General features: G+C 40.4%; 2 protein-coding genes across 4 annotated transcripts in view; both read right to left on the bottom strand.

Moving 5' to 3' along the window:
- Positions 1 to 15735, bottom strand: part of C25H6orf163 (chromosome 25 C6orf163 homolog) — a 21556-nt gene extending 5821 nt beyond the window's left edge. The window contains exons 1-3 of one of the 2 annotated variants that reach the window (XM_076923985.1): positions 15590 to 15735; positions 5514 to 5608; positions 3874 to 3981 (exon numbers count right to left, since the gene is read on the bottom strand). In XM_076923985.1, coding sequence (XP_076780100.1) covers positions 3874 to 3981; positions 5514 to 5608; positions 15590 to 15605 — 219 coding nt within the window. In that variant the 5' untranslated portion in view covers positions 15606 to 15735. Of the gene's footprint in view, positions 1 to 3873; positions 3982 to 5513; positions 5609 to 9772; positions 15249 to 15589 lie in introns of those variants that run through there. The other variant, XM_076923984.1, reaches the window with a different exon arrangement.
- On the bottom strand, positions 15405 to 24480 carry Smim8 (small integral membrane protein 8). 2 transcript variants are annotated; one of them, XM_076923987.1, is made up of 3 exons: positions 24330 to 24480; positions 17813 to 17963; positions 15405 to 15764 (listed from the first exon to the last, which is right to left on the bottom strand). In XM_076923987.1, the coding sequence occupies exons 2-3, from the start codon at positions 17945 to 17947 to the stop codon at positions 15606 to 15608; spliced, it is 294 nt and encodes a 97-aa protein (XP_076780102.1). In that variant the 5' UTR covers positions 17948 to 17963; positions 24330 to 24480; the 3' UTR covers positions 15405 to 15605. The 2 variants fall into 2 exon arrangements, with proteins under 2 accessions (XP_076780102.1, XP_076780101.1); XM_076923986.1 differs by having other exon boundaries at positions 24275 to 24433.

Genomic DNA, 24480 nt, shown 5'->3' with positions numbered 1-24480 from the left:
TAAGGTAGGAGGACCTGTGGAATATTTTCAACCAAGAGAATGAAAGCAGTAGCCAAACCATTACTTGTGAAGCCTCACAAAAGTACCTAAAGGAAAAACCTGTCACCATTTTGGATGTGCCTACTGACACTGGATGACTGGTATACAGGCCAGTGATAGGATGTCAGCACTCTGCTGGGCAAAGACATTACAAACACAATGTCTTGATCTTGATTCACAGAGGACTCATTGTATACGGGACAAGATCAAGGATTGCATTAGTATCCAAGATTTGATATTTGTTCTATGTAATTGCATAACAGATGCTGTAACAGAAGCATATTTAAGAACAGAAGAGCAGTTGTTGTGTTCTGAACTTTCCTTCCTTTTTCTTTAAGACTTACTTGTTTTATGTATGTGAGTTCAGTGTGGTTCTCCTTGGATTGCTGGGAATAGACCTTAGGGCCTCTGGAAGAACAAGCCAGAGCCCTTCACCACTGAGCCATCTCGCCAACTCTGAACTTTCAAAACCTTCAGTAAGAGGTAAATCTTTGTCTCCTCCAGTGTTGTCAGAGAACATGAAGGAATTGAGTTACTTTGCATGTCCCCTCATCATTGGCTAAGATGATGGAGTCTTTCAAGAAAATGTCACAATTTTACAAGAAAGCCTATCAGTCTAACCTTCTTCCCTCTCTTCTATCTTCCCTCTTCCCCATCTTTCCTTCCTTTTCAGAGCTGCAGAGTGTCATTTTCAAGTGAAATCTTACCCAGATATAAAGCACTAAAGCTACCAAGGGTTCAGCCACCAGGTTGAATTTTCCCAGGCTCTTTTTGTGCCCTTTCTGGGACTTAAGGGAACGGCTTCTTGAATGTGCATCCAGAGTGCCCTCAGCTGAGGTTGCATAGCAAGAGAACTGCAAGTAGCAAGGAAACATGCAGCCACTTGCAGATCCTTAGAAAAACTATCTCAGTGATAAAAAATTCTTGATTAGAAGAAGCTTGTGTACAGGTCAGTGAGAGAACATGTTTTGCCCTAGCATAAGTGAAGCCCTGAGTCCAATCTCCAGCACTGAAAAATTGTTAGAATCCAGTGTCCTTAAGGGAAAAGATTTTCTTTTTTCAAAGATTTATGCATATATTTTATGTATCTGGGTCTTTGTCTGCATGAATGTCTGTGTACCAGAAGAGGGCATCAGATCCCATGGAACTACAGTAATAGATAGTTGTGGCTGCTAGGAATTGAACTGAGGACCACTGGAAGAGCAACCAGTACTCTTAACTTCTGAGCCATCTCTCCAGCCCAGGGGGAAAGGTTTTCAACTGCTCATTTTGGCTACTTCAGGAGTAGGGAAAACCTGGGTGTGGTAGCACATCCTAGCACCCAGAAGGCAAGAAGAGCATCATGAGTTTGAGGCCAGTTTATGTCATGAGACTCTTTTCCAAAAACCTTAATTGGGAGCTGGGGAGGTGACTGAGGAGGGTAATGGTGCTTGCTGAATAAGCATGGGAGCCTGGATTTGAACCTCTAGCATCCAAGTAAAGAACTGGAGAGTGACGTTTCAGTCTTGTAACCCCAGTATTGGAAGACAGAGATGGTCTATCCTGGACTGTCACCGGGCCAGTCGACCTGTCCAAATCAGCTCGTTTCCAGTTCAGTAAGAGACCTTGTCTAAAGGTAATATGACAATAAAGAAAGACAACCTGGGTTCATGAAGATAGCTTAGTTGACAAAGGAGTGTGTCACCAAGCTTGACAACATGAGTTCAATCCCTGGGCCCACACAGTAGAAAGGAAAGAAATGACTATAGCAAGTTGTCCTCTTATCCCTACATGTACATACTAAACATGTGTAATATGTGTATCTTCACACACACAATGCACAACACACACACCAAAACCAAAAGAGAGGAGAAACAGAATCTAATTTTAAGAATATTTACAGAATGGCTTCAAGCAGTAAATTTTGAAAACAGTTATATTAAAAAAATATTGGTTGTTTATAAATGTTACCTGAGTTTTCACTGCAAAAGGCTTTGTCTCTTAAGTCTCTAATTTTCAATAATAAAACATGTTGAAAGCTAATATTTCTAAATGTCTTTAACACTTAGCCTACTTCAGAAAAAGATGTAAATAAATAAATAAATAAATAAATAAAATGTTCTAATAAAATAAAAAATGTTCTAATATTTGCTTCATGCTCTTGAGTTCTTGGCTTGTTTTCTCTATGGACATGTTGATTTATATTTTCCTGTTTGTTCTGAAGCCAGGCAGTAAGCTCACAACATTGAATCACTCTGATCAGCAACCATGCCAAACATGGCTGGAGTGGGCTGCTGGGGCCGAGCAGGGATTATCCTGCTCTGACAGGAACTGTAGGGCAGAGCTCTCTTTCCCTGTTGGTCCTAAGACAAGGACAGTTCATTTAACCTTATTTGGCACAAAACTAGTATATGCTAGGTGCTCCTTGTTGAAACTTGAATGTTTCATTCATAGGCCTGTAGTTTCCTAAGCTTCTGATCCATCATATTATTGGTACTTCTACTTTCCTGCTCTGCTTATGTACCTAGTTCTCCTGTCTATCCCTTGGAGATAGTTCTGTGCAAATGTGAAGATAGTTCTGTACTCTGGTCCTTTGAACAGGTTTTGTGACAGAGATATTGAATTAAGCAGTGAATCTCTCTGCTTGCAATGTTGACCAGTTTACAAGTTAGAAAGTTCCTTTTAGCCAGCCTCAGTATCTAACCACAGAGGAATGGATAAGGGAAATGTGTGTCTACCCAATGGATTTTGTTGTTGATTTCAGGGAAATTGATACAGCTAGAGGTAATTATGAATTAACACAGTCTCAGAAAGAAATATCATGCTTCCTGTCATGTGTGGTTCCTAGATGTTATGTTGTTACATAAAATCATGTATGTATATATGATCTGAAAGTAAAAGAAAACTGTCCACAGAAACAAAGAAAACTATTGGGAGAGGTGAGAATGAGAAGACAGGGTATGAAGGTAACATTATCAACATAGGATATATACTTACAGATACAATATATACATGTGTATGTTTAATGCCACTATGTAGCACATCGTTGTGCACAATGAATACATATAACAGTGAAAATTAAAAAACAAAACATAACAAAAAAAAAAGTTTCTCTTATCTCATGGCCACTTGTCCTACTGGAATACTTCAGACAACTAAGATGTTCCTCTTTATGTAGGCAGGAAATACATCAGGATGCATGCTTGCTCCTGATTGGACCTGGTGGTAAATAAGTATCTTTGTGGGCTGCCTTTTGAAGCCTCTGCAAAAAATGTGACTCGTCAACATTTCCTAAGAATCCAGGAATGGACCCGGCCAGAGTCCATCATCCTGGCCAGTATTTATTTAAAGCTTGCTTCAAATTTGGCTCAAAAACAAAACAAAACAAAACAAAAAAGAAAACAAAAACAAATGTTCCTCTTGGCAGTGAAAAAAAAAAAGCAAATTTAGAAAAAATTATGGAACCAAAAGCCCAGAAGGAAGAGGATGGGTTGATCTACTGATTCAATGTTTTGAGTCCCTACCTTGTCAAGGAACAGTACTAGACAGGGCTAGCATAGTGACAGGACAGACTGCCCCTGTCCTGTGAAGGAGACTGTGGTCATGTCAATGAACCAGGCACTAAACAACCAATCATATACTCAGTTATTTAGTTCCAACGGTGATGCGTGTTATGAAAGTGCTATTACCGAGGTTATATCCGAGTTTCCCTCTCAACTTTTATGAAACACTCATCTGGACATTACTAATGACTGCCCTGCCCATTCTTTCTGTGTCAACCAACAGAAGCACTTTCTCTTTACTAACTTAAATGCTTTTTAAAAAAGACAATGGACAAGTCCTTATAGAGAGAACCTTTAAGTCTCTTTGATGTTGTTCTTCCAGAACCCGAATTTCAAATTTGTGTTTGGCATCTGCATCTTCAAGAGCTTGATCCACTGCTTGTTTTCGGAGCACTTCAGCCTTAAAAAGAAAAGGTTCATGTGTCTATTAATATTTCAGGGTAAGCATAGAGGAAGAAGCTGGTCACTACTGAAGGAGTTGGTAAGTTAAGTGTTCATGCTTAATGGAAGTTAGCACCCACCACGGAGTCCCTAATTGCCCTGTTTCTATCTCCGCTTCCCACAGTAGCTGCCTTAGCCAGATGCATATAACACCCTGAGCCCTGGGCTACCTTTGCTGCTTCAGGAATTACTAAAGGGTGGGAAACTGTGATATATATGTACATGCATATGCATATATATGCAGCTGTGTATATTAATCTAGAAAACATAGAGAAGGGGAAAGACACGTAAGGCTGAAAGGAGCTAAGCAGGGAGCATGAGTACTCCTGAGGTCCCCTCATCAGGCATTCAGAAAAGAATTTATATTAGAGTATTTAAAGAAAATATATTCAAACGGTATATGGTTAATAGAATATATTGGGATATTTAAGTAATTGATGGCTCTGTCAGATTTTTATTACTACTAGAGTCTAAGGAATCATGCCTTATCTCATCCAAAAGAGCTTCCATTCTCTTTGGACGGTCATTTATGTCAATCCATCTGTGATTGGGAAAACTAAGGGCTATGGGTTCGAGGCTTCACTCAGCTGCTAGTATGAGTAAAGCAGTAGTTACATCCTCCAATCTTCACACAGCCCCTGGCTCTCAGCAGTCATGTATCCAGGATTTGGGCTTTTATTTGCTAGTTTCTTTCACATGGGTCCTTTCTTAGATTGCCCAGGTTAGTCTTGGTCTTGCTAGCTTTGTCCAGCTCCAGCCTCTCCCTGCCCCAGCCTCCTCTTCCCCAGCTTCCTCCTGCCCCAGCCTCCTCCTGTCCCAGCCTCCCCCTGCTCCAGCCTCTCTTCCTGCCCCAGCCTCTCCCCCTGCCCCAGCCTCCTCCTGCCCCAGCCTCCCCCTGCTCCAGCCTCTCTTCCTGCCCCAGCCTCCTCCTGCCCCAGCCTCATGTATAGCTGGGACTGTAGGAATGCACCATGGTAACTAGAAGCCCCCAAAACTTTAAAGACAGTTAATAAGGAAAGTCAGTGAAGATAAGGCATTTGGGGAAATGGGCATTTAGTTCAGAATTTATTATGTAGTGCACATATTGATAGTCCCTAATGAATATAAAAGCCTATAATAAACAATTTACAACATAGACCCCCCCCTTTTAAGTTTCAATCAAATGAGAATAAAGTGACCAGAGTCACCCATGCAGAGAGAAACTCAGAAGGAAGAAGGTTCTTGACAGGATCTGCTTCTTACTAAGCCTCACCTCATGTCAAGTGCATTCCTTGAACTGAACCTCTCAGCAATGCTTTGGGAAGGGAATTATTAACTTTCCCTTCTACAGATGAAGAAGCCACGAATCCAGAGGGCAAAGAACATGCCTATGACTCCAGTTTGTCAGGATGCTGTGGTCTGTCTCTTGCCTGCTATTCTGAATTTACAGGTTTAGATAAAGGCAGCATGAGGAAACATGCATGGTTTGTGTTCATCTCTGAGCCCCTTTACCTTTTCCCACACTTTAGCTTCTGCTTTTTTTATGTTTTCCTTGAGCACAGCCTCTTGAAACTGCTCTTCTTTGTTCAGAATACTTGCCCCAATATCTGCAATTTGGAGAGAAATGATTACAGGCCCCTGTAGACGGTTCTGTGGCTTGCCTTTCTACCACTAGCAAAATTATTTATGCAAGCTGTCTATGAGACACATATTTTTAGGTGGTGTCAATCATTTACAACATTTACACCATTAAGAATTGGACCCATCATGCTAAGCACGCACCTTTCCTGTACCACCAGTATCACCCTGCCTGCCATCTCTTCTTTAAAGATACTCATCGGAAGAGGAAGCCCTCTACTAGCCGATTAAGACGGACCTCACCACATAGGCCTGAATAGCGACCACTGGCTTTCTTTACACCCAGTCCAAATAGCAGGCGATGAAAGGCAAATGCCCTGCAAGTTGTGGCGCACTCAAAGCAGAACAGAGATTCACAAGGTTTTGGGGCCTTACTCACCTCCTCTCTCCCTGATCTCTCGGGGTGCTTTCTTTAATACGTCATGTATATGCCTTTCACTAGTGTGCTGGTCTTTTTAACTCTGTCAGCTGTGGAGTGCACTAAGTTTCTAGTTTATTATTTCTCTGTCAGTGATCTAATTTGACTTCCATATTATAACATTCCAAATTACCATCTTCACTCAAAATGTGACTCTAGGGGAGGTAGAGAGACACCCAAAATCAGACAGGTGGGGACAGTCCTGGACCTGGAGCTAAGAACTGAAGCCCTGCCGGGTGGTGGTGGCGCACGCCTTTAATCCTAGCACTTGGGAGGCAGAGGCAGGCGGATTTCTGAGTTCGAGGCTAGCCTGGTCTACAGAGTGAGTTCCAGGACAGCCAGAGCTACACAGAGAAACCCTGTCTCGAAAAACCAAAAAAAAAAAAAAAAGAACTGAAGCCCTTAGGTCTGGTCTCAGGGTTGGCACATGTTCTCACCTGAGATGGTCTTTAAATTGTTATAGGACCTAGTATGAAAATCCTTACAATAAGATGCTATGGATATGGATATGTGTGTTTGCTCAACATGTCCTGCTGTGGTAACAGGCCTTACTTCTTCTCCTAACAACTGCCTCACTTGACTGTCATGGTAAGATTGCTAATAGCATCATCTTCCTTCCTTCCTTTCCTTCCTTCCTTCCTTCCTTCCTTCCTTCCTCCCTTCCCTTCCCTTTCCCTTTCCCTTTCCCTTTCCCTTTCCCTTTCCCTTTCCCTTTTTCCCTTTCCCTTTCCCTTTCCCTTTTTCCCTTTTTCCCTTTTTCCCTTTTTTTTCCCTTCTTCCCTTTTTCCCTTTTTTCCATTTTGTCCCTTTGTTCCCTTTTTCCCTTTTTCCCTTTTTCCCTTTTTCCCTTTTTTTCCCCTTTTTCCCTTTTTCCCTTTTTCCCTTTTTTTTCCCTTTTTCCCTTTTTTCCCTTTTTCCCTTTTTCCCTTTTTCCCTTTTTCCCTTTTTCCCTTTTTCCCTTTTTCCCTTTCCCTTTCCCTTTCCCTTCCCTTCCCCTTCCTTCCTTCCTTCCTTCCTTCCTTCCTTCCTTCCTTCCTTCCTCCCTCCCTCCCTCCCTCTCTTCCTTCCTTCCTTCCTTCCTTCCTTCCTTCCTTCCTTCCTCCCTCCCTCCCTCCCTCCCTCCCTCTCTCCCTTCCTTCCTTCTCCTATAAACTAGTCTGGAATAGACACATATTCAAGCTACACTCTTCCCCAATTTTTTTCACCGAGGACATAAAGAAAAAATAGCTTCTTTCCCTCTGAGATTTCTAAACTGAGGTTAAGAGATGTTAGAACCATTTGTATTCATATCATTTTCTAAATGCTGAAGTAGGCCTGACTGCAGTATCAGCCCAGACAATTGACTGAGTGTGCGCATGTTAGACTGAAATCTTGATGACACACTCCACCTTGAGTTCTTGGTTAAAAGGATCAAGAAATTCCATCACAAAATTCTATTCTATGTGTTTTGATCTAAGTTGCTTCCATCACCTACAGCTGAAAGATACATTCTGTGGAATCAAACACTACCACTAGATCACTGAGTATTTTAAAAGTTATTATTATTTTTACAGGATTTAGTTTTATTATTTTAAATCGTGTGTAGGTGTGTCTGTATGATCAAGCTCCCTCGGGGGCCATAGATTCCCTGGAGCTGTGGTTAACAAACAGTTGATGTGGGCGCTGGAAACCGAAGGTGGATCTTCTACAAGAGCAGCAAGCGCTCTTAACTGCTACCATCTCCCCAGTGTCCCCACCACATGAGTGAATCTTAAAACATAAAGCAGTAAATATTGTTGTAGAGATGGACCCCGATTATACTGTAAAATCTCAACCCTGTGTACATCCAGTACATTCATAAAAATACAATGCAAACGTAGGGTGCTGCTGTGCTTTTTAATGTTTAACTATCATCCTGTTGTTCTCAGCCTTAACTGCAGAAGTTATCTATAGAACATTTTTTAAAAAGCATATGGCCGAAAAAGGAGACATTATTAATAAAACAGCTACAGTGAGTCTACAAACCACTTTGCAGATGAAAAAAGCCAGTGTCAAAGGTCATGTATGATATGCTTTTGTTCTATGGCATTCTCATGGTGATAACATTATGAAGACAGTGAAATTGGTGAATGGCTGCCAGAATTTTGAAAAGTATGACTGATTATTAATGGATAGCATGAAGAAGTTTCTTTGTGTTAATTGTTACATAAATATACATGCAATACATTCCATTACATTCATTAAAAAATGTAATACAAATGTAGGGTGCTGTTATCCTTTTTAATGTTTAAATATCATATTTGTTGTTCTCAGCCTTAACTGCAGAGAAGCCTTACCTTCACTTCTAAGGGGGAAAGAGATTTGTAAGTTATGTGCCAGACTTAAGAGCATCATTCTTGTGCAAGCTCCCTGTTTTTGACAATGTACCAAGATTCTAAGAAATTGGTTTGAAAAGTTGGGGTCCATGGGAACTCTGTGATTCCTTTTTAAAACCTATGAATCAAACTATTCCAAAACAAAGAGTGTTTTAAGGGTGTAAGAAAAAAAATGTACATGGTAGAGCCTGATACTGGAGGTTGTAACAGTGGCTAGAGAATCATTGTCCTGTGAAATTCTCTTGTATAGATACTTCAATGTGCTTTTATTTATAAAGAAGGCAGACTTTTCACTTTCGTCTTATAATTTAATGACAAATACAGGCAAACAAATAAAATACTGACTTCTACATATATTTATATGTTCATATATCCTATAAAGTATAAGGAATCATTAAAGTATATCAAAGAATGTGGATAGCATTGTCTTGGGTCTAAAAATTATTTTAAAGATTACAGTTAATAATCCATACCAAAAATTTACTGAAAGTTTAAATCAGTTGGAACTGATGTCTTAGAGGATGATTATAATTCTATCACCCTTGTCATTTAGTTCAGATTTGTAACTTCTCTTTTAGTAAATTAGGCATGAAACTAAGTAACCATGAGTTTACCACATACATGGGAAAGAAAACAGGAAAAATATTTAAGGAGTCCTTTAAAAATATACATAAAATCTAGGATTAGATTGAAATATTTTTTAGTGTAAATGAGAAATGGAAATGAATTTTAATTCATTTGCTTATATACTATATATGTGTGTTGTAAATATTCCTATTTTATTTGTATGTATCTGCTTTTGTCACTAGCTACAAAGTAACAGCTAAGTTTCTTCCACTCATTAATTGGGGTATTTAGATATTTTCAGTCTTATATGTATGGAAAGTCCCCAAGTATAGTTGAAAACAAAATACATTTACTATGATGTTCCAGATGTTAAATAGATACAATATTACATTAAAGCTTCAAAACTATTTAAAAGATTCATATTAATGTTCTTATTTACAAGAAACAATGAGAGGCTAAAAACTCTATCCCATTCACAAAACTGTTAAGTAAAGCATCTGAATTCCAACTTGTTATCATTTCATGATGGAATTTCTACAGAGACTAGTAGCCTCAACAGAGAAAACCTAAGAATAATACCCAATGCTATTCTACATTAGAACAAAGAAAAAGAGTAAAATTACTGCTGAGCATGGAGGCACACACACCTTTAACACCAGCACTCCAGAGACAGAGGCAGGGGCTGGCCTGGTGCACAGAGTGTGTTCCAGGAGAGCCAAACCTATGTAGAGAGACCCAGTCTTAAAGGATTCCACCACTACTACCACCACCCTGCCAAAGAGTAAATCACTTACCCAAGATATCTTTGTGAGTGTAGAATCGTGTCTTAAATGGCTTGTATTCATGAATTCGTTTGAAAGTTTCCCCAAAAGGGGCTGGTGGAATTATTTTATTGCAAACGGCACAGCAAACAAAATTAGTATAATCTGGATTTCTGATCATAGTTAAATTTCTGATAGCTTTTACTACTTACAGTTAAAATAATATCAGGATCAGAAAAAAAAATGGTGGTTTCAAGAGAAGCTAGAAGTCTAAAGATAGCTGGAGTGGGGGCAGGGTTTCAAGATTCTACTAGAGCCTGGCAAAGACTAAATAATTCATCATGATTTGGCAGTTGCTGTATGTCTAAAGAATGGTGCTGCCAGCCTCTGCCTTTCAAGGTTGAGCACTGGGTTGGGAAGATATAAGTAGTTTCACCCTCCTAGTGTCTAGCATTAAGTTGTCAACTTACTTAATAACTGTTGCTAGGTAAGACAAGCTTTGCTCATAAAAGCAACCTGAAATAATGCCAAGTGAGCAGAAATAACTGCTATTCATTTCCCTGGGTCTCCTCTTGCTGCTGTTAGTGAACACAGTCTGCATGACTCATCTATAACCCAGTTTATCCTATTGAATTTTGGGAAGCCAAAATCCAAAATGATTTTAGGGCTAAAATCAAGACACCAGGAGGACTGGTTTCTTGTAGACAAGCAGTTCTCAACCCAGCAGTGGGTTGTGTGTGACCCCTTTGGCAAATCTCTATCTTTAACTATTTATGTTACAATTCATAACAGGAACAAAATTAGAGTTTTGAAGAAGCAATGAAAATAATTTTATGGTTGGGGGGGTCACCACATGTCACAGCATGAGGAAAGTTGAGAACCAGCATTGTAAAGGCTTAGGGGGAGAATTTGTTTCTTGTTATTTTCAGCTTCAAACAGCCACATGTCTCAAACAGCCACATGTCTTCCTAAGATTCATGTGCTCTGCTTCTGTGGAGGAATCTCTCCCTTCCTCTGATCCTAGGCCTTCCTCTGTGAACCTCTGTGTCCACACCAGGAACCTCCACATGAGCCAGGCTGATCCTGTCATCTCAGATCTTACATGTGATCATAGATCCAAGGTCCCTTTTACCATACATTTGCAGGGGCCAATTGTCAGGATCTGGCTGTCTATGGGAGGGAACATTCAGTTGGCCACATCTTAAGTGTGCTTTTGTTAAATAATTAATTTTTAATTAATGGGCAGAGGAGGCAGTCTCTGAATCATTTTTAGGTGATTTTGAATGTGCTTTGGTGGCATGGCAGTAAAACTGGAAAATGTAGAAGTATTCTAATGGAAAAATTACTATCATTAAGCTAGTATCACTGAGCCTGATTTTCAGATTGGGATGGGCAACTTGGTCATGTTTCTATTGCTGGAATAAAATGCCATGAAGAATGAGAGGAAGCATTCAATTGGCTTGTGGTTTCAGAGGGTGAGAAGTCCATGATGGTGGAGTAGAGGCATGGTGGTAGAAAAGCTGGAGAACTCACATCTTAAGCTGCAAGCAGAGGCAGAGATGGGACACTTTTGAGAGTTTTGTTTACTTGTGACAGAGTTTGCCTATATCACCATGGCTTGCCCAGAAACTGATTTGTAGGCCACACTGATCTTGAACTTGCAACAGTCCTCTTACCTTGTAATTACAGGCACATGCTACCACACCAGCTTATCATGGTATGATGGTTTGTATATCCTTGGCTAAATGTTTCCTAGCTAATTTCTTTTCTTTTTTTCAATTTCTTTTTTTCCCCATTTTTAATTGACATTTCAAATGTTACCCCCTTCTCAGTTTCCCCTCCACAAATTCCCTATCCCCTCCCCATCTCCTGTTGTTTCTGCTAGGTATGCCAGGCTAGGGGGTCTAGGGTTTTGGGGGATTCTGCTGCCTCTACCTCTCAGCTCACTATGGGAACACCGGAATTATAGACTGTGCCTAGCTTTAAAGGGATTCTGGGATTCAAACTCAGGTCCTCTTGTTTGGGTGACAAGTGCTTTACCGACTGAGTCATTTCCTCAGCACCATTATAACAACCTTACTGACTGAAAATAGATTCTGTTCTCATACAATATATCCTGATTACAGTTCCCTTCCCTCTACTCCTTTCAGTTCCACCCTACCTTCCCTCCCTTTGGATCCACTCCCTTTCTGTGTCTGACTAGAAGACAACAGGGTTTTAAGCGATAACAAGAAAACATGACAAAATAAAATATAAGGTAAAACAAAACCACCACACTGAAGTCGGACAAGGCCACCCAATAAAAAGAAAAGAGCCTCAAGAGCAGGCACAAAAATCAGAAATCCCTTAAAAACACTGAACTGAAAGCTATAGTGTCTATGCAGAGGACCTGATGCAGACCTGTGTCAGCCCTGTGCTGCTGCTTCACATAGAAACTGTGATTTCATGTGAGCTTTGCTCAGCTGATTTAGAGGGCCTTGTTTTCCTGGTGCCCTTCATCCCCTCTGCCTCTGCCTCCTCTCTCTAGGGGTTCCCTGAGCTCTGAGGGGAGGGATTTGATGGAGATAGTCCATACAGACCTGTGTGTTCCAGACACCTCTGTGTGTGTGTGTGTGTGTGTGTGTGTGTGTGTGTGTGTGTGTGTGTTTCTGTCTGTCTGTCTCTCTGCCTAGTGTCTGGCAATGAATGGGTCACTATATTTGTTCCTATCTGCAGTAGGAAGTTTCTTTGATGACAGCTGAGCAAGGCACTGATCTATGAATACAGCAGAATGTTATTAGGAGTCATTTTATTGTTACTTGACTTTACCCTAGGTTTCTGCAATATCTACTCTCTGGTTCTTCATCACCTAAGCAGTGTCAGGTATGGGTTCCCTCCCCTGAAGTGGGCTTTAAGTCACATCAGACTGGTTGGTGTCTTAGTTAGGGTTTCATTGCTGTCAAGAGACACCATGACTGTGGCAACTCTTATAAGGAAAACATTTCATTGGGGCTGGAGAGGTTTAGTCCATTATCATCATGGTGGGAAGCATGGTAGCATGCAGACAGGCATGATGCTAAAGAAAGAGCTAAGAATTCTACATCTTGATCTGCAGGCAGCAGGAGACTATGTACCACACTGTGCATAACTTGAGCACAGGATACCCCAAAGCCAGCCCCTCATAGTGACACACTTCTTCCAACAAGGCCACATCTATTCCAACAAGGCCACACTTCCTAACAGGCCAAGCATTCAAACACAGAAGCCTACGGGAGCCATTCCTATTTAAACCACCACAATCGGTTACTTTCGCAAACTGAGTCACCACTGCCCTAACGTATCCTGCAGTCAGGACAGCATTGTACAACAAAGGGTTTGTGGCTGGGTTGTTGTTTACATTTCTTTTTTGGTGGCCTGCAGAATACCTTCCCATTCCAAAGACACTAGAACATAGGGTGAAGGTTCTCTGTAGGCACCAGCTCAACCTCTCCATGTTCACTGAGTTGTGTGGGTGTTGTCCTCAGTAATGGGGCCTTGCTGTCTGTTTGTGGACAGCAAGCTATAGTCTTGGCAACAGCCTGGGTTGTTTGGAGATTCCAACAACTCGATTGGATATAACCCAGTCCTAGCACTGAAAGCTTCATTTGATGACAAGAGCTGGCCAGTTGGGACTCCTCCATCTTCCCCATTATCTGGAGACTTTATTAGGATCACCTTCATATATTTTAGTAAGTATCCACTATGCCAGGTTTCCATACCACCTCTCAAATGCCTCTCTATTCTAGCTGTCTCTCCCCATATGCCCTCCCCTGCCCACCTGATCCTCCCATTCATGTCCCTGTCACCCCTAGTCCACCCATAAAAATCTATTTTATCCCCAACAACAACAACAACCCAGTCCCTTCATCTATACATAACCTCTCTGGGTCTACAGATTATATCTTGGTTATCATTTGCTTAATGGAGACTATTCACATATAGGCCAATACATACCATGTTTGTAATACACACCATGTTTGTCTCTCTGGGTCTGGGTTACCTCACTCAGGATGATTTTTTTTTTCTAGTTCTATCCATTTGCCTACAAATTTCATGATGTCATTTTTTTCTATGAATGTAAGCTTTATTATTAATGTACCATTGATAGACATAAACCCAACAGCTCCCCACCCCAACAAGGAAGTTGAAAAAAACATTAACAAAAAGAGCCTATGCTAGGGAATCAGAAATCCTGTGACATGCCCTGTCTGCTTTGGTACCCAGAGGAATGTGAGACTCTTCAAGGGTTCCAAAGCTTTGAGGAGTCTAGGGTCATTTTGAGAGGACTCCTCAGGGTACTGCCTGGTAGTCCCTCTTGGTGTTGAGTGGTGACTGTACATTTCCCAATTCTTGTACAAGAGGTTTGTTAGCTAATTCTTTTGTAATAATTCGACACATACTTCCACCCCAACCTTTGGTTCCTTGACTTGTACATAGACTTCAGCTTCTATCTGTGGGCCTTTGACAACTGCTTAAGCTTCATCTCATGCTTTTTCTCAAAGAACCAAATCCTAATGTCTCCTTTTGTCAGCTTGAATGCATCAGCCCAGGCCTCCAGAGTCTCCTCTTTCAGGTGGGGGTCTGTCTAGAAGTGGTTTTTTAGCTCCTGGAACTGCTCATAGGTGAACCCAGAGTTTCCATCCCAGCAGGACAGACTCAGAGTTGTCTCCATATCTAGTTACTTCTATCTTGGTTGCAGCTCACTTGACTTCAGTTCTTTAGTTTTATGATGTCATTGTTTAAGCTGAGAAATAAATACTCTATTGTGTAAATGTACCACACTTTCCTTATCCATTCTTCTGTTGAGGGACATACAGGTTGTTTCTACTTTCTGGCTATTATGAATAAAGCAGCAATGAACATGGTTGAGCAAGTGTCTCTGTAGTATGATGTAGTTCTTTGGGTATACACCCAACAGTGGTATACCTGGATCTTGAGGTAGGTGGATTCCTATCTTTATTTCTATAGTGGCCATACAAGTTTGCATTTCCCGCAGCAATGGATGAGTCTTCTCTTTATTCCATATCCTTGGCAGCATGAGCTATCAACGTATGCTACTGATCTTAGCCATTTGAGAGGTGAAATATGGAATCTCAAAGTAGATTTGATTTGCATTTCCCTGGTGGCCAAGGATGTTGAACATTTCTTTAAATGTTTCTCAGCCTCCATTGAGAATTCTGTTTAGATTTGTACCATTTTTAATTGGATATTTGAGTTCTGATACTTAGTTTCTTGAGTTCTTTCTTTTTATATTTTGGATATTCATCGTCTATTGGATATAGAGTTGGTTAGAAATCTTTCCCCATTCTGTAGGCTACTGCTTGGTCCAAAGGACAGTGCCCTTTACCTTCTGGAAGCTTTTGAGTTTCATGAGATCTCATTTATTAATTGTTGATCTTAGTGCTTGTACTAATGCTGTTGTGTTCAGAAAGTCTTCTTCTGTGCCAATGCATTCAAGGATAGTCCCCATTTGCTCTTCTACTGCGTTCAGAATAACATTGTTTTAAAAGAAAAACTCCAGCTACTTTGTTTTATTCTTTCATTTAATCACGATTTTAGTAGCTGAAGGGGCTCTCTTCTCTACTCAACAGTAATGCATTGCTACAAAGGCACAATTCCCTTTAAAACATTAGAAACTCCATGCAAATTTAACAGTACTGGGTACTTTTATTATACAGGATTTAATACCTTCAGCTGTAACAAGATTACACCACAGTGGGTTGCTTTCAACTGTATATTCTCCCTTGTTAACATATTATGGAACAAGAAACATAATTCCGTGCACTAACAGTCTTTCATTTAAAGGTGTCAGAGCCTGTAATAACAGTCTACCTGAAGGAAGCAGCATTTAGTCCCACTTGGATGTCTTTCTCCTCATGTACCGATGCCCTTCACTATCAATGGCTTCATAGAGGTCTTTTTTGTTCTCTTGTGTTGCATGCAGATAACCAATGTAAGCCACACAGAGTGAAAGGGTTACCAATCCAAAAGCCATCACAGGTTTGTTCTGCCAAAAAAAGAAACATGTAAAGTGTCAGTAAGACCAATGATCTAAGGAGAGCACTTCCCTCTTGGGGAATGTCATGATTACCACCCCAGCATTCTAAGGATAGCATTTTCAGTCATTTGATTAGTTACAATCACTTATCCAATCAGCTTAACTGCTGAGTATTTACAGGTGATGTAAGACTCCTGCTTCTCATCTCCACCTCTCTCTGTGGCCTGGACAGCTTGGGCTTCCAGTCTAGGAAGGCGAGAGCCCACTGAGGAAGGAGACATGGAGCTCTTCTGGAGCTGTCACCTCTCTGAGCTGCAACTGCAACTTAGTTTACTTTATTAGAACTTGAGGAATGTAGTACACAAGCTATTTCTCTTGCCCAGCACAGGAGAGCTGTCATAAAACCTTTCATAACATATCAAATGTACAGCAATGAAAACATATACCCTCTGCTTTGGGAACCTACATTATTCAAGAAATTTAGTCGTTGAAACAGATACTATTCTGTTTTAATTACCTTGAAGTATTGCTGGAAGACCCAAGACTCTTACAATGAAAGTGATAAAGTGTGGAGAGCTCTCGGTGCCGCTTCAAAGATCCTGGCAAGAATATTTACACTGGGCTAGCACAAGGAAGTAGGTTCAAGCAAGAATTTGACAATGGGCCTCAACACCGGCTAGAGTCATGTTATAGTGTTGTCTAATTGTTTTTTTTTTCTTTAATCCTCACTCCTTCTCTCAAGACTCTGTTGACTGACAGAGCTGGCTTAGTCCATGTAGCTTTGAATTAAAGGGATGGAAAGTTTAAAGAGAAGTACTTGTCTATCTTTGCAATCCCTGTAAATATATAAACCAGACATGCCTACCTTTGTACATGTTTATACTCACTAAATTGGCTTTTCCTTGGATGGCACACATGCATGGTAGCAATACAAATAGTAGTTTCTACTTTTGCCTCCATGCCTCCTATATTAATCCCCCTTGCCCATGGACAGTCCAAGAACCTCAGTAAATATCTAAAACCATAGATGGTACCAGACCCTTATACAGTATGGACTATGGTTTTCTTGTAACACCTGTTTATGATAAAGTTTGATTTAGAAACTAAACACAATGCACAACTGACAACAATAATAAAATAAAACAATTATAACAATGTAAGTAATTATATGTTCTTTTCCTCTTTGGTCAAAACAAATATTATTATTTGGGGTCATGGTTGATAGAGAGCTTGAAAAGAAAAAGACATGGGGAAACTACTGTATGATTATTGTTTTCAAAGCTTAGATCAAAATAAGTGTCTATTTTTTTCATCTGGATAAATATCTAAGAAAGGCTACAAGCTCAGAGCAGTTTAAATTTGCCATTATGAAATGTCTTCAACAACTGAAATTACATGATAGCCAAGGATTTTTAAATACTTTAATGACTTATTAAGTTGTTTAGCCTTAAAACAATTTATAGTCAGAACTATTATTAAAATTCATATCAAGCATGAAATAATTCAATATTTATCATATTTAAATTTTTATTTTATTTATAAGTAGAATTTGTATTTAAAAATAAGTCATGCCAGGCAGTGGTGGCGCACGCCTTTAATCCCAGAGGTAGCTGGATTTCTGAGTTCGAGGCCAGCCTGGTCTACAGAGTGAGTTTCAGGACAGCCCAGGCTATACAGAGAAACCCTGTCTCAAAACAAAACAAAACAAAATAATAAAATAAAATAAAATAAAATTCATTAAATGAAATATGTTCACTAGTTTGCAACACCAATAGAAATAATTTACCTACTACATAACAGTATATAAATACATGTTTTGGAGTTTTCTATGTAAAAGAGCATTTAAAATGTCCCTTTACCTTCTAAGACAGGGTCTCAGGTTGTAGCCCAGGCTGGCCTCAATCCCTGTTTATGCTCCTGCCTTTTCTCCCAAGGGCTGGGATTACAGGTATGAGCTACCATGACCAGCTCAGGGGTCTTCTAAGTCAGCAGAAAACTTCCTCCCTATAAACAAATGCTACAGGAAAGTGAACATGTCTCCTGGTTGTATTTCTTACAGGTTTAATGAAGAGCTCAGGATTCACAGCTCGAAATAAGGTTGTTGTGTGCGTCCCTCGGAGGCCTGGGTTTTCAAAGTTTCTCTCTTTTGATGGTTCTTTTTTAATTGTTGGAGGATCAGGTGCTGAAGACATCTTGACTACTTATTACCTAAAAAAAAAAAAAGTATACTTTTTCTTTGTACTTATTTTTTAATAAACTTCTCTTTTGTTTATTTGAAACACAGTCCTGCTATGCAGCCTTGGCTGGCCTGAAACTCTATACTAGACTAGCCTTGAATTCACAGAGACCTGTAGGGGGCCGATCCCAGCTGTTGTTCTTGGTTCTTCTTGAGGCAGCAGAGAGGGAAGAGCATCAGTGGGGGTTATGAGATTTTTGGGGTTGCTGCATAATAAAACATTTACCTGCCTTAAGTCTAAGTCACTTTGCTGAGGTAGCTGACCTGCCTGTCTGAATTCCTCTAAGGCCAGAAACTATTTAGCACCTCATCATAAAAAAGCAGGGGATTAAGTGAAAAGATTTATTGCTGGTGTTCTTTTCTCTGGTAAATCAGCCAGAAGCCAGAGGAAGAAAAAGAATTAAGATGTTGTATACAGGCAAATATGCACCGACACATACATATTCAAACAATCATACTTCCACACTCTGGCCAGACCCGACCATCTGTCACAATCAACTCCATAGTATTCATGCATATAAACACATATAAACATATACCCTACATACAAACATGTCTGTCTGTCTGTCTGTCTGGATGGATGGATAGATAGATGGATGGATAGGGCAAAGCTCCCCAAGTCAAAACATTCAACCTACCACCAACTTTATTTCTTTTCTCTGGGCTTTTTTTTTTTTTTTTTTTAAATACCTTCTTGACAAAAAGTTCTTTAGAAAATAACCTCAGAGGTAAAATGTTACATAAAATGGGAGTTGCAGAAAGATGCTGATATTAAATTCAAAGTGGTGTTTCATCATAATATATTCACTAAAAATTTAAAGCACCAGTTTTACCTATGACTTTATCCTTGGACCTAAATTTTTTTCCTTGAACACAAAACTGTCCCAACTCTATTTCTCTTATTAGTGTGATTATGAAAGCTCACTGTATTTCTTATTATGTAGCCTTTACTTACTATTTTGAGGAGTGGGCACATTCTATTCTTGATTCTAACTTTATTACATCTTTCTAGCAACTAAGACCATCTCTAAAAACTTTCTTCCTAAAATTACTTGAATCAAATCATGAATTCTATAGAATTATTATCTATTTGTCTATATAGTGTCACTACAAGATAGTACATCTTCATTGTCCTGCAGAGATCTGCTCAAAAGTGTGGGCTAATACTTAGTGATAGTTATGTATTGAATAATAACAGGAAAAGCATATTAATAGCAGGAATCTTTCCTAAAATGAATTTCTTGGGGGACCTTGCCTATCAGAGAAAATCCGTCATGGATTTTAATCCAAGGCAAATTCCTCTCAGGAAGATCGACTGCTTGTTCTTGGCTTCTCCTATGATGGCTCCTGACAGAGACCTGCCTCCCTCTGTGTCCCAAGTAGTGGGATTAAACGTGTGTTCCATCATGTGGACCCAAACTCTTAAAACAAACAACAAACAAACAAAGAAACAAACACTCTTTTGAGTCCTAGATGTGCTTCAAGAATGATGGCCACTTGTTTCCTTTTAAATGGTGCTTTAGGTCTTGCTAGGTAAAATGCCTCTTCCCATCTCTGTTCCCATTCCTTCTCTCCCTCCTTCCCCCTCTCCTGTCCTCTCCTTCCTTTCTCGGGTATGCCAATGCGGGTACAGGTTGGAAGTTACTTGTTCGTCCTGGTTACACTGTATGCAGCCAGGGCTAAGGCAGAGATCAGAGTATAGCCAACCATTCCTTCCTCATTTCTGTCATTTTTACTTCTCCTCACCACCACCCTTCCATAGCAGCCTGAGGAAGACTTCAGCCTGAGGAATTCCTCTCTTAGTATGTCCTCCAAACACTTCAGTCCCCCCCACCCCCATACTCCTTTCAGCATCTCTGCCGTCCTTCATGACTCCAGAGCCCTCCCCTGTCCAAACAGTAAGAAAAAGCAGCCATTGCTATCTGCTCTCAGCCCAGCCAACACCCGATGAGGACAGGACCTACTACCTCCTTAACCTAAACACCTCTTCTCTACCTAGTTAAACCCAAATGTATCTTTTGTCTTCTGGTTCTTCTTTTTTCTTCCATGTATCATTCCTGCCACATACTTCAGGGAAGTAGAGAAAGTAATGTCCTACAGACTCAAGTTAACGGCCACACAGGGGAAAGGCAGCAGGTTCATGTGCAGTAAATGTTATGAAGATTTAAACGTTTGTACTCGGGTACTGGTGCTTAGTATGAGCATTCTTGATCATTAACTCTTCTGTTTCACAGAAGTGAAAAGCAATACTTCTACAACTTTGCAGTTATGGAGAAAACTAGGTGTTCAGTTTTTTAAAATACTTTAGCTGCAGCAATCACTAAATATTCCCCACCAGCACTTCACTGGGTTAATAACGTGCCAGGGCATCAGCTTACAAGGAAAAACTTTCCCATTTTCTATATCTGTCAAGTTAAAGTTGTTCCCTCACTGGTTTTCCACATGTGCTATGGTTATTAGTCAAGACCTCTTCACCCATAACTCCAGACTTTCCGATTCCACCTCAGAACAGAATAGGATTCACTAACTTTTTAAGAGTCCCTGTAGCCAGTCGTCTCTACCTGTGTGAGTCATAGCCCCTTGGGGTTAAATAACCCATTCACAGAGGTTGCTGAGGCCACTGGAAAGCACAGATATTTACATTATGATTCACAACAGTAGCAACGTTACAGTTATGAAGTAGCAACAAAAATAATGTTATGGCTGAGGGTCATCATAACACGACTTGTACTAAAGGGTCAAGGCATCAGGAAGGGTGAGAACCACCACTTTAGACCATTAACTTGGGACACCAGTGATGGTAAGCAACTGAGGGCAAAACCTATTCAAATACCTCACTGACTGTAGTCTTCCCATAGGTGAAGCTTGAGATTCTCATGGGAACTATCCCTGCTTTCTGCCATTTCCTATATAGAGACTTTATAGACCACTGGATCTCAGCAACCAGTGAATGGTTGTGTAAGGGCTCATTTTTTTTCCTGCTCTAAAATTTGAGTTTTCCCATACCTAGTTTGAAAAGTGAATTTTCATCCTGTGAATCAAACTTTGAATTGAAGCCTACTATTTTAAGGGGGGGGGGGGGGGGGGGGGGGCGGGGTGTCGAGAGATGGTTCAATGGATAAGAGCACTGACTACTCTTCCAGAGGTCCTGAGTTCAATTCCCAGCAACCACATGGTGGCACACAATCATCTGTAATGGGATCTGATGCCCTCTTCTGGTGTGTCTGAAGACAACTACAGTATATAAGATAGCACATAAAATAAACACACACATATATAAATAAATATATAATACATAATAAATAATATATATACAAAATAAATCTTAAAAAGAACGAACGAACAAACAAAAGTTTTTCATATAAGAGAAAGTCCTTGTCTATTACTTTGCTCCAAAGAACTTTGTATGTGTAGCTGGGATGGAGATTTAAGATGTACTAGTTTAAAATGTAGGAAGAATGTAAAGTCTTGGTTGTTTCTTCACATCTAAATTACCAGTACTGTGCGGGAAAACAAACCTCAACTTCAACAAGTGAACCTGTAATCTAGAAGGAGAAGCTCACTGGCTATTTTGAACCTAAGTTCCATTCTAAAAGACCTGCAGTTCGGGGCACAGCGATACCTACCCCAACACTACCTCTCGAATGAAATGTTACCTCAGGTAAGCTTCCATCTGAACATCCCGAATCTTCCTATCACTCCCTCCAGCTTCTGCCCTTTTGTTGTTGCTATCTGTCACTGAAGTAACTAGCTCTTATTTATTTGCATATATCGTTAACCAACCTCTAGTTATACCTTTCTTATGTTAAAAAATAGACACAAACAGCGGAGATGATGGGGAAATTGTCTTTGTACTACTCTTAAATAATGTGGTGACTAACCCATGTGTGCACCTGTTTGCAAAATATTAAATTGGGCCCTGTTAGCTTTACAAGCTTTCCAGGTGCCTGTATTTTTGTCTTCCTTTCCCATCACCCACTTTTCTCATCTACTAATGATGAAGAACATGGGTGTGCATACCATGAATTTCTCATGCTTGTTTATTATGATTTATACTAAGGTACACTTATTTCATATGTTGCTCTCTAATAGAATGTATTTTATTTTCTTCTACCTTTCTTCCTTGTGAAGGAAAAGGATATACCTCAAGACAAAAGAATGTGCCTGTGAAATTATGACACAGAAGTCCAGACAAAGTCAGGACTAGTCATCACAGGACTAGTGTGTGTGTGTGTGTGTGTGTGTGTTTCTCCTCTACTGTACCAAAATTATTGTTCAGGGATGATCCACAATATATTTGGCAACTAACATTTAAAAATTCATTAGTCAGGCTGGAGAGACAGCCCAGCAGTTAAGAGTACTTGTTTCCCTTGTAGAAGACTAGGCCCAAAGCCCACATGGTGCCTACAACTGCCTGTAACTCTAGTTTCAGGGGTCCAATGCTCAATTCTGGCCTCCATGGGTACCAGTCATGTACAGTGTGCATATACATACACACAGACAAACACTTATTCACATAAAATAAGCACCAAACCCCACTCTCCCCTGAGGGACTATTAGCAAGTAACTAATGAGGAAGAGTCTCATTGTGCTCAGTGATATACACATTGAGAAGTTGATCTTGCTCTGATAAATAATTTTATACACACACACACACAGAGAGAGAGAGAGAGAGAGAGAGAGTTAAGAGGTGTGTCAGGAAGGAGGGGTTCTATGGGTAGATGAGTGGTGAGGGAAAAAACACTAAAACTCACTATATAAATACTTGATAACTGTCATTAGAGGTTCTGAGGACCTCCATCAATCCCCAGCACGCACATAAAGCCCAGGCTGTGGGGTGTGCTTATATTCCCAGTGCTGGAAAGGAGGAGGCAGGCTCATCTCTGGAGCTCACTGACCAGCCAGCCCCTTGGGGTCAGCAAGTCCCAGGTCCCAGTGAGAAAGTGTCTCAGAAAACAAGGTAGGTGGCCCTTGAGGAACAACATCAGGTTGATCTCTGGCTTCTACACACACATTGTATATGTGTACATGTGAATGAACTACCTGTGTCTGTATACACAAAATTCACTAGAACAAGATTGGCATGGCTACCTATATTACATTGTATAGGAAAGTATGAAGATATAAACAATATGAGAACTGCTTTAGGAAAAATACTCAATTTTCAAATATACAGAGAATTGCCTCAAATGGACGAAACATTTTAACAATAATATAAATACTCTTGTTATTACGTTTCACATACTACACTCTTTTAGTGCTTAAGAAAGTAACTTCAAGAGTTTGAGGCCAGCCTGGTCTACAGAGTTGAGTTCCAGGACAGCCAGAGCTACACAGAGAAACCCTGTCTCAAAAAAACAAAAACAAAAAAACAAAACAAAAAAAAGTAACTTCAAGTCTGGAGTAGGATACTTTCAATAGTTTAAATTAATATGAGCAACTTTGAGAAAGAATCAGTGGACTTTATGGCTTGAGGGAAACTAAGCATAGGCTTCATCTCAACTCCAGTACTTCTAAAGTGCATTTCTTTTTAGTAAGTGACAACTCTGATTTCACCTTAATAAAAGAAGTAATATTATAGACTGCAGTATTATAGGTATATTTAACATTCTTAAAAGGAAAGATGTTAATGAAATAGTGGTCATCCTACAGATAGTTCAACCTTCCTGCCCTCGATGTCTTTTCACTACGAGGGTAGAACAATCCAGTTCTTCCAATTGTAGCGGACTCCTATTCCATCTCCTCAGCATCTTTTTCGAAAACTGATTTTTGAGGAAAGTATTTTACATTAATAAAGTATTACAAGACGCAGCTCTAGTAAGATAAGCCCAGCACTAGAGAGGCAGAGGCAGACGGATCTCTGTGAGTTCCAGGACAGCCAGCTGTATGTACAGAGAAACCCTTTCTCGCAGGGGGAAAATGGGATCGCTTAGATTTAAAATGAATTCTATCCGTTTTAGAAAAACACCATCACAACAACAACAACAAAAAACTTTCCATCTCGTAATGTACCCTACTCGTGGATTGGGGAAAGCGTGTCCTTGTGGCAGGGACCTGAAGGCTGTAAAGCTTTGCAGACCATGGTCAGATACCACGGCCCCTATGGAGCTCTGTATAAATCTTTATGAACAAGTATGAAAACTTCTGTGGTCGGCGGGCAGGATTCCCTGCAAGGCTGTGGTCCAGTGCACGGCAGAACGCTCACTAAAACCCAAGTGCTTTCGAAACTTCCGTAAGTAACTAAGGTCAATTATGTCTGAATATTCGAGTGTCAGCAACCTACCTGAGCATCTTCTGCAAACTACAACCCACCCCGGCAAGGGCCGGCAGAGCCTGACCTTGAGCAATTGTGACGCCAGGGAAGCTCCAGCATGGACGCAGCCAGGGTCAGAGACTTCCGGCATCCCGGGCGAACGACCGCTGCGGCGCTGTCCTTCCGGCCCGCGCGGTGCGCGCTCCCGCCCATGCGCTCCCAGAAGTGCGCGTTCT

Source organism: Arvicanthis niloticus, chromosome 25 (assembly GCF_011762505.2).
Source record: "Arvicanthis niloticus isolate mArvNil1 chromosome 25, mArvNil1.pat.X, whole genome shotgun sequence".
Classification (NCBI taxonomy): Eukaryota; Metazoa; Chordata; class Mammalia; order Rodentia; family Muridae; genus Arvicanthis; species Arvicanthis niloticus.
The sequence above is the reverse complement of the archived record's forward strand: the minus strand, read 5'-3'. Positions and strand labels throughout refer to the sequence as shown.

Excerpts from the sequence above, each read along its gene's own strand:
- Smim8 (XM_076923987.1), bottom strand. The coding sequence starts at position 17,947 with ATGTCTTCAGCACCTGATCCTCCAACAATTAAAAAAGAACCATCAAAA. Across the intron at positions 15,765-17,812 it reads CTGAGCTCTTCATTAAACCT|AACAAACCTGTGATGGCTTT; the intron begins GTAAGAAATACA and ends TTTTTTTGGCAG.